The 9,283-nt window shown below is 52.3% G+C and overlaps 1 protein-coding gene across 1 annotated transcript in view; it reads right to left on the bottom strand.

Annotated features, from left to right (window-relative positions):
- Window positions 359-9,283, bottom strand: part of FAM174B (family with sequence similarity 174 member B) — a 40,906-nt gene continuing 31,981 nt past the window's right edge. Inside the window, exon 3 of the mRNA XM_018066481.1 lies at window positions 359-2,054. Within this exon, the coding sequence (XP_017921970.1) occupies window positions 2,051-2,054 (4 nt within the window). The 3' untranslated portion in view covers window positions 359-2,050. The remainder of the gene's footprint in view (window positions 2,055-9,283) is intronic.

The following is a 9,283-nucleotide window of genomic DNA, read 5'->3' as shown; positions in this document are numbered from 1 at the left end:
ATCTTCATGGAGGAGGGGCTGGATAATGCAGGTAATAGCAGGGTCCCCCATAGCTTCCTCTCCCCACCCCACCCTCCCTTCTCCCCACTGCCCGGGACCCCACTCCCCCCAGTTCCAGTCGACACAAAGGCCGGCCTGCCTACCTCACCTTGCCGCCTCTCCACTAGCGAGGGGTGCGCAGTGGACAAAGGGGGGCAGCGTGCCGTGCCCCTGGAATTTTTTTCTAAACTCCCAGGACCAGGGATCTACCCATGGTCCCCCATCTCTGCCCCTCCCAGCCTCAGGCCTGCCTCTCTGATCACAGCAAGGCACCCTACTGGACTCCCAGCTCAGAAAACATCCAAGGCAATGCACACAGTTCGCGCCAGAAAGGTTTTTATTTAAGAGCCTGTGGTGCCAGAGCTCTGGCATCTGGAAGGGTCATCCTTGGGGGCTGCCTCTGCCAGGCCCAGTGGCAAGCACCTGGCGTGTACGTGTCAGGCAGAAGAACCAGCTTCTCCGAGGATGGAAAGGCAAGTGGAAGCCGTGGCTCCAGTTCGAAGGTTCTGAGGGCATACAGCTCCCAGGTGCCCTGGCCCACTGAGTCACCTCCCGTGAGGACACGGTGGATGGCAGAGACAAAGTCGGCCCAGCCCTCCAGCAAACAGGGCAGAGAAAGGGAAAAGGGAGGCCAGCAAAAGCAGTGCGCTCACGGGAGGCGCCAAGGGGCAGCGGGCCCCCACCTTCAGGCCGGCTGTCCCCGAGCATCGTCCTCCGTCCCCCACAGCTGGCGAGTCAGCCTGGCCGGCCCAGCGGGGCTTGGGAGCCAGGGGACCCCAACGCAGGGCAGCCCTCTTCTCAGGAAACGGAAGAATTTGAATAGAGGCGGCAAGCGGGAAAAAGCTGGAGTTTTTCAGCCCAAGCGGCGGAGCAGTCAATACACAGGGAAGTATGGGAGCCCTGCAGAACGCCCGCAGAGAGGGGACAGAGGAGTTCACAAACACCCTTCCGGGAAGAGCAGGGTCCCGGCACCCCGAGGCACTGCCCGGAGACTTTTGCCAGAAGGATACTGGGAGATGGCAGGCCTCTAGCGTCCCAAGAAGTCAGCCCGAGGCCCCGCTTCCAGAAGCCGGCAGTGCTGGGCGCTTGAGCTGTGGGACAATCCGCCGCCCGGACTCCCAGCCCCGCCTGCGGGAGGGGCCCTCCTGCACTCGGCACCTGCATCCAGGTGGGCTCCTGGACCAACAGCAAACACAGTCCCTGGCAGGGGGTTTTTTATCAGCCAACCAGATCACCATTCAAATTATCACAGTGAATTTTTTGTTTTAATTCCATTTCTAAGACCAACAACGTAGAACGGTGACAGGCAACAGATATTACTAACTGAAGACAGGTGAGCACTTTCTCTTCTCTCTGGGGATGGAGAAATTATCTCACGTGTACACACACACACACACATACACACTCACTCACAGCAAACACAGGTAGAGGTCTCTCCCTGATATTCAGAATTCTTTGTGAGCTAGCCAATTCTGCTAAACCCTTTGGGAAAAAGAAAGAAAAGGAACCACAAGGACTTGTTTACACCTGCTACAAGCTGAGCAGTTCTATGCCCCACACTCTAAAACCTGGATGCAGCCACCACCAATGAAAGGCCAGCGCTCCAACAAGCCCAGAAAAACCACGTCTAAAACGTAGCTGATCAGGAGAGCGGACTGTCAGAAACCCTTAGGTCCTTGGTCACTTCTGATCTCTCTCACTTTTGTCGACAGAGTTACTTTAAAATTATTTTTAAAATCAGCCTGTTTCTACCCCTCAGCAAGGCAAAAGCCCTCTTGGGGCGAAAAGGAAGGGGTGACGTTTGAAAGGGGCACGTGGAGGGTGGTGTCTCCTGCAGTGACACACAGAGCTGGTGGTGTGCACACACACACACACAGGAGTGTGCCGGAGTTGCACAAATAATGTTTGTTTTGGTTTCAACACCTCGGATGGGACAGCTTCCAGATCCTTCACACCCCGAGCCTCAGCTGACCAGCTTGCCACAGGACACCAGCACGCTGGTGAACAGGTTTTACCTAAAAGAAGAGGAAGAACAAGTCAGTGGCCTCTGGCAGAGCTGCGCACCCACTGCAACCCCTCCCTGACCACAGCCATCCCCCAGGCCACATTATCACTGTCACCGTGGCAGGGCGGACGGACGGCGCCCTTCTCTAGCCCCTCCAGCAGCACCTCCTGAGCTGCCACCCCCACCTCTCTTCCCATCACACTGAAAAGCCGTCTTTCCAGTTCTTGGAAACTCCACCCTCCTCAACCCCAGGACCTTTGAATGCGCGGCCTGCAATGCCCACCCACTCCTCCAGGTAACGCCTTCCCTTCGCTCAGCTCCCAGCTCAGCATCCTTTCCTAGGTCCCCACACAGGCCTCTGTACACAACCTCTCTTCTTGTAACCCTCCTTCCTAGCACTCCTGCGGGTATTTACACCAGGGCTTGAAGAAGGAATTGGCAACCCACTCCAGTATTCTTGCCTGGAAAATTCCACGGACAGAGGAGCCTGGTAGGCTACAGTCCATGGGATCGAAAAGAGTTGGACACGACTGAACGACTTCACTCACTCACTCAGCAAGCTCTCCCTGTTTAGAAGTCCAGAGAATACTAAATATTTTTGACTTTTCAGGTCCTTTAGTTTTTGTGGCAGCGGCTCAACCTAACTGCTAGAAATGCTTGGCATGACTGAGTTTCAATAAAACCTTATTTGTGGATGCCGAGGTTTGAATTGCATTTAAGTTTTACATGTCATGAAACGTTATTCTTCTTTTGATTCTTTTTCAACCGTCAAAACTGTAAAAATCATTCTTGGCTTGGGAATTGTAAAAAAAAAACAGGCAGTGGGCCAGATTTGGTCTGGGGGCAGTAAGCTGCTGGCCCCTGGCTTATGGATTATGACCTGTGGTTTATGTAATAATCTGATTCATGTCTGTCTCTCACTTAAACTGGGAGCTCCCTGCAGATGAGATGCTTGTCTGAGCTTGTTCACCTTTAAACGCCAGCACCAAGCACAGCATCAGACAATTGTAGGGGGTGCAAGAGATATTTGTGCAATGATAAGGAAAGTTGAAAGACTAAATCTATTCAAGACATCATCCAAAGACTTACAAAAGGAGGAAAAATCTGAGAGGTTATCCATCTGTTAATGTTTAAAAGTGGACATTATATAATCTGGGCTTCCCAGGTGGCTCAGCAGTAAAGAATCCACCTGCCAATGCAGAAGACATGGGTTCAATCCCTGGGTCGGGAAGATTCTCTGGAGAAGGAAATGGCAACCGCTCCAGTATTCTTATCTGGGAAATGCCATGGACAGAGGAGCCTGGTAGGCTACAGTCCATGGGGCCGCAAAAGAGTCAGACATGACTGGGCAGCTAAACAATGATAAAATCACATGGAAAAATAGTAAGGACTTAATAGAACTTATAACAAACTTCTCCGCATGATGTTGCTGCTGTTCAGATGCTAGGTTGTGTCTGACTCTTTGCGACCCCGTGGACTGCAGCATACCAGGCTCCCCTGTCCTTCACAGTCTCCCAGAGTGGGCTCAGACTCCTGTCCATTGAGTCCGTGATGCCATCCAACCATCTCATCTTCCATCACCCTCTTCTCCTCCTGCCTTCAATCTTTCCCAGCATCAAGGTCTTTTCCAGTGAGTTGGCTCTTCGAATCAGGTGGCCGATATTTTGGAGCTTCAGCTTCAGCATCAGTCCTTCCAATGAATATTCAGGCTTTATTTCCTTTAGGATTGACTGGTTTGATCTCCTTGTTGTCCAAGGGACCCTCAAGAGTCTTCTCCAGCAGCACAACTCGAAAGCCTCAATTCTTCAGCACTCAGCCTTCTTTATGATCCAACTCTCACATCCGTAGATGAGTTCTAGAAAAACCACAGCTTTGATGTTATATGATCCCAAATATAAATATCAGGTAGCTAATTACTGAAAGATATGGACATCTTATTTTTAGGAAATGCACACTTTATTTGGGGGGAAAGGGACATGATACATGTAACTTATTTTCACTGGTTCAGAAAAAAAATAATCTGAACACACAGAGCCACCATAAGGCAAATGAGGCAAAATATTAAAATAGGAAAATCTAGATAAAGTGTATCTGGGTGTTCCCTATACTCTATTTGTTTTGCAACATTTTTTTAACTTTGAAATTATTTCCAATTAAAAAAAACGGGGGTATCCTTGTATTGTCCACTAGGGTCCCCTACTCAGCAGAGTAGAGAAGAGAAAGATAAATCCCCATGGCCACGTCCACACTGTGAAGGCTGGCTTTCTGAGATCACCCACATGCCCTCTTCTCTGGGTTGGGGAGTGGGCGGCGCACTCCCACTGACTGACATCCACAATCTGCAGAGCTGAGGCACTCACCCCCACTCTCTAGACGCAGCCTGAGGACCTGCCAGCAGCCCTGACCCCACCATCAGGCTCTCCACTGCATCCGGCTGCAAGTTCAGTGTTGAGCGTGAAGGGCACGGGCCAGGACACTGGAGACAGAGCAGCAAAGGTTTCCGAAAACGAGAATCGGACCAGAGTAAAGGGACCCAATTCCCAAGAGCTATCCCCGAGCAGACGTGCATGTGAACAGAAGCACACGCCAGTGAGCCTGCCGAGTCTAGAAAAAGCAGACCGTCAGCTCTCGCAGAGATGTGAACTTTACATACCGCCAAGGCGCTGAAAATTGCCTTTCACTGGCATCCCCAAATTGCCATTTAGTTGAACTGCATCTTCAGGATGCCCTGAGGGCCCACCCCCTGATTCTCTGATGGGTTCTCTGCCTGCATCCCATCCCCCGCCACAGACACCGTGTGCAGCTGTTGACATCCCTTGTGTTTATAGGAATAAACACCCACGTATGCACACACACACAGAGCCGGTGGAACTGGATCAAGAGTGAGGGGAGCCCACGAGGAATCAAGCACATCTGATTCCTCAGGCTCCCTCTTCAGCAGAACTAAACCTCGGGGGCTGCTCCCGGACAAAGGAAACAGACCTGCTCGCCCACCCCAGGGGGAGTTCTGGGGGCGTATACCAGCACCCCGGAGGTCACCAGCTCTGGATCTCAAGTCTGAGTGCTGTGCTCAGCTGTCCTTCAGACTCCAGTGCTACCAGGACTGGGGAAGTTCTGGGGAAATCCAACATGGGGATTGGGGTGAGGAGGCTGGCCGTAAAGTCCCCGCTCTCTTCTTTTTACCCCGCTGTTTCCCTGAGGTCATGAACTTTGGAGCGCTTTCCTGGGGAGGTCCTAGGTTCACAGCTATAGGTCACCTGGTTAGCTCTGCATGCTTAAGTCGCTTCCGTTGTGCCCGACTCTTTGTGACTCAAGCTCCTCTGTCCACAGGATTCTCCAGACAAGAATACCAAAGTGGGTTGCCATGCCCTCTTCCAGGGGATCTTCCCGACCCAGGGATCGAACCTGTGTCTCTCATGTCTCCTGCATGGGCAGGTGGGTTCCTTCTGGTTGGCGCCACCTGGTTAGTCCCACATCTGCTCAAACCTGCACCTGTCAACATGCCATTATTTCTTCCTCCAACGCCCTCACACTCCCCGCTGCCCATTAATCGGCTCCAGGCTCGCTCCCTGGTCCTTCCTAACGCCCTGTAAGCTTCATCTCCACTGGGAAGAGGTGCCAGGGAGACGAGCCCCGACCCCTCCCCCCCCCCGGCAGCCCACAGAGCCCTGTGAGACCAGGTCCTCTTGTGAGAGTCTGTGTTTCTGCCATCTCGCCATCTCAGCCCAGAACCTGCGCTCACGGTGACCTGGGCACACGCAGAAGGTGATGAGCAGAGATTTCCAGGAGGGCTCCCTGGGTCCTTTCCCTCCCCTCCTCCAGAGCAGCCAAACCACTGCTGACATGCTTGCTTTGTCATTAAGGCCAACCAGCAAGGGGGTCCGTTCTGACCCCATCCCCACCCTCCCTGGAGACTCCAGGTGAAGTGAAGGCATGTTTAGGCACCATGAGCTATGTTTACTCCCTTCAGATTTGTAACGATCCTGCGTGACGACGCTGGGTTATAGCCATCCCAGAAAAGGAGGCACACTCCCCAGCCTGCCTCTGTCCCATGCTTCACAGGAAGCTCATCTGTGGGTACAAAGAGCCATCAACAGGCGAGCAGCTGTCTGGGGACAGGATGCCTCAGAAAGACGGCACAGCAGCCACGGGAATAAACGATGGAGAAGCCGAGGGGGGAGGCCGGGCTACACGTATGAGTGCAGAGACGGGCAGACGGGAGGACCCCACCATCCCGTGCCAGGGAACCCGGGCAGTCCCCCTGCTGTCATCCCACCGCACGGACCACAGGAAAGAACAACCCAACAATGCGGCAAGTTTCTACAAAAGCTCTGCTGGTTAGGATTATGTGTGTTCTTGCCCTTTTCCCCCTTTTTATGACTGATTCTCACACAGCACTGTAAACTGTACATGTACGTAAGCAGGGCACTAAATCAAATTCACTTAAACATGGATGGGCCTAGAGATATTGTACGAGGTGAAGTAAGTCAGAAAGAGAAAGAAAAATACCACAGGATATCACTCAAAAGTGGAATCGAAGAAAATGATACAAACGAGTTTATATACAAAACAGAAACTGATCCACAGACACAGAAAACAAACTTATGGTTATCTAAAGGGAAAGGGAGGAGGGAAAAATTAGGAGTCTGGGATTAACACATGCACACTGCTGCTGCTGCTGCTGCTGCTGCTGCTAAGTTGCTTCAGTCGTGTCCGACTCTTAGCGACCACATGGACTGCAGCCTACCAGGCTCCTCCATCCATGGGATTCTCCAGGCAAGAGTACTGGAGTGGGGTGCCACTGCCTTCTACTATATATAAAACAGGGATTCCCAGGGGGCACTAGTGGTAAAGAATCCACCTGCCAGTGCAGCAGACGTAACAGATGTGGGTTCGATCCCTGGGTCAACAGAAGATCCCCTGGAGAAGGAAACGGCAACTCACTCCAGTATTCTTGCCTGGACAATCCCATAGACAGAGGAGCCTGGGGGGCTACCGTCCATGGGGTCGCAAAGAGTCAGACAGAACTAAGCACGAAGGTATATATAAAATAGATAACCAACAAGGATCTGCTGTACAGCACAGGGGACTATACTCAGGTTTTGTAATAACCTGTAAGGGAAAAGAACCTGAAACAGAATAGATATATGTATAACTGAATCACTTTGGCTGTACACCTGAAACTAACACTACATTGTAAATCAACCACACGTCAATGAAAAAAAAGAGAGTCACTGAGCAGTAAATTTTCATCACCACACAAATTCCTGTTTCCATAGTCTCCCTTCTCATAGACATAAAACTCAACTAGTTTTACGGGGCACAATACCTTAGCTGAGAACTGCCCCCAGAATGCCAGTATTGCAATTTAAAGAAACAAAAATGTCTCAGGAGACACTTATTTACATATAACACGTAAGCTCAGCATTCTGCAAGCAAGAGGGCTGGCAGAGAGTTAGCCAGACTGCTTTGGGGGTGGCCTCTGAGGTTGTTTCAGGTCCAGGTAGGATGCTCTGGGGGAATCCACATGCCAATGCAGGAGGCGCATGTTTGATTCCTGAGTCAGGAAGATCCCTTGGAGAAGGAAATGGCAGCCCACTCCAGTATGCTTGCCTGGAAAACCCCATGGGCAGAGGAGCCTGCTGGGCTACAGTCCATGGGGTTGCAAGAGTCGACATGACTGAGAGACTCAACAACAACAGCAAGGCTGCTCCAGCACCCTTGGGGAGGCTGCAGGTCCTCCTCCCAGGCCCCAGCAGCTCAGGGTACCCACTGCCTCTGCAGCTGTCCCCACGCTGAGACTCCAACAGCCTCACTCCTCATCCTCAGGAGATGACGGCTAGTGGGGCGAGCCAATGGCCTTTCCCAGCTCAAGAATTCTAGAAGTCACTGCCCTGAGCGCACTTAGCAGGGGCTTAGCTTTGATACTGCCCTAGGGTGGCCGTGGGGACCCAGGTCCCGGACCTCAGTCTAGGATAAGCAAATCAAATCTGTTTTCTCCCTCTCCTACCACAGCCTCCAGGGGCCTCTGGCTGCAAACAGCCACTGAACGCATTTTGTTCCAAAGATAAGATGATGCTAGGCACAGCCCCCAGAGGTGCAGGGGACATCTCATGCGTTTCTAATTATATTCCCTTCAGTAGCCCTATCCAGGAAAGGGTGGGTGGCAGGCATCTCTGGAACGCACATCGGCACTCCCACGGGGCACATCTTTTCCAGACTTAAAACGCAGAGGAACTGAACCCTCCCTCCCGGCCCCAGGGAACCAGTCTGGCAGGAGCCATGTGTTCTCCAAGCAGAGCGCCTTTGGGCTGCGCTGGTCACAGTTGCTGGTGCCGCCTACCAGATGGAGAAAGAGTAGCATCCACCTCGCCCCTGGGGTCGCCCAGAGGATGTCACAAAAGGCCTCAGTAATAAACCGGGGAGGTACAGAGGCCCATAGCATCAGCCACCGTATTCACGAGGCCAACCAAGCTCAAATGCACGCAACCAGGATGCAAATGCCTTTTGAAATAAGGAACCAGTTCAAAACCCCGAGGTTCTCTGCACTCCACTATGCCATCATTTCTCTCTTCCAATTAGCCTTTTAAGGACAGAGTTGGAAACTCATTTCCACAGACTCTCTTCCCTCCCCACACACGCATGTACGTGTGCTTGGTCGCTCAGTCGTGTCTGACTCTTCGCAACCCCATGGACGTAGCCCACCAAGCTCCTCTGTCTCTGGAATTCTCCAGGCAAGAAGACTGGAGTGGGTAGCTATTTCCTTCTCCAGGGGCTCTTCCTGACCCTGGGGTTGAACCTGTGTCTCTTACATCTCCCGCACTGGCAGGCAGATTCTCTACCACTGAAGCCCCTTTCCCTCCCCACACCTGGCCCTAAACAGCGGGGTTCTAACCTCACACATTGTAGCATCTCAGTGCCGTGGGAGCCTGGGAGGAGGGCTGCCCGGAAGCCTTGCCCTGTCTGCCTTCTCTCTGCCCCACTGCTTGCCCGGCTGATGCTCACGGGCTCCAAGTGAGGAGATGTTATCCGAGCCACAAGTGTAATACAAGGCAGGGTACCACCTTACCACCCGAGCGCCAGAAACATGACTTTCCTCTTTGCACTCATTGATAAAACCAACTAAGGTCATGATTCAGCCACATCCGATTTAAATGTAGTCTGTTTCCCAGCGGGAACCAAAAACTTTAGCTGAGTTCTGTCTAAACAGGAAAGATGAGGACCAGTGAGCAGACCGTC

The sequence above is a fragment of the Capra hircus genome, chromosome 21 (genome assembly GCF_001704415.2).
Source record: "Capra hircus breed San Clemente chromosome 21, ASM170441v1, whole genome shotgun sequence".
Classification (NCBI taxonomy): domain Eukaryota; kingdom Metazoa; phylum Chordata; class Mammalia; order Artiodactyla; family Bovidae; genus Capra; species Capra hircus.
This window is presented reverse-complemented; position numbering and strand designations above follow the sequence as displayed.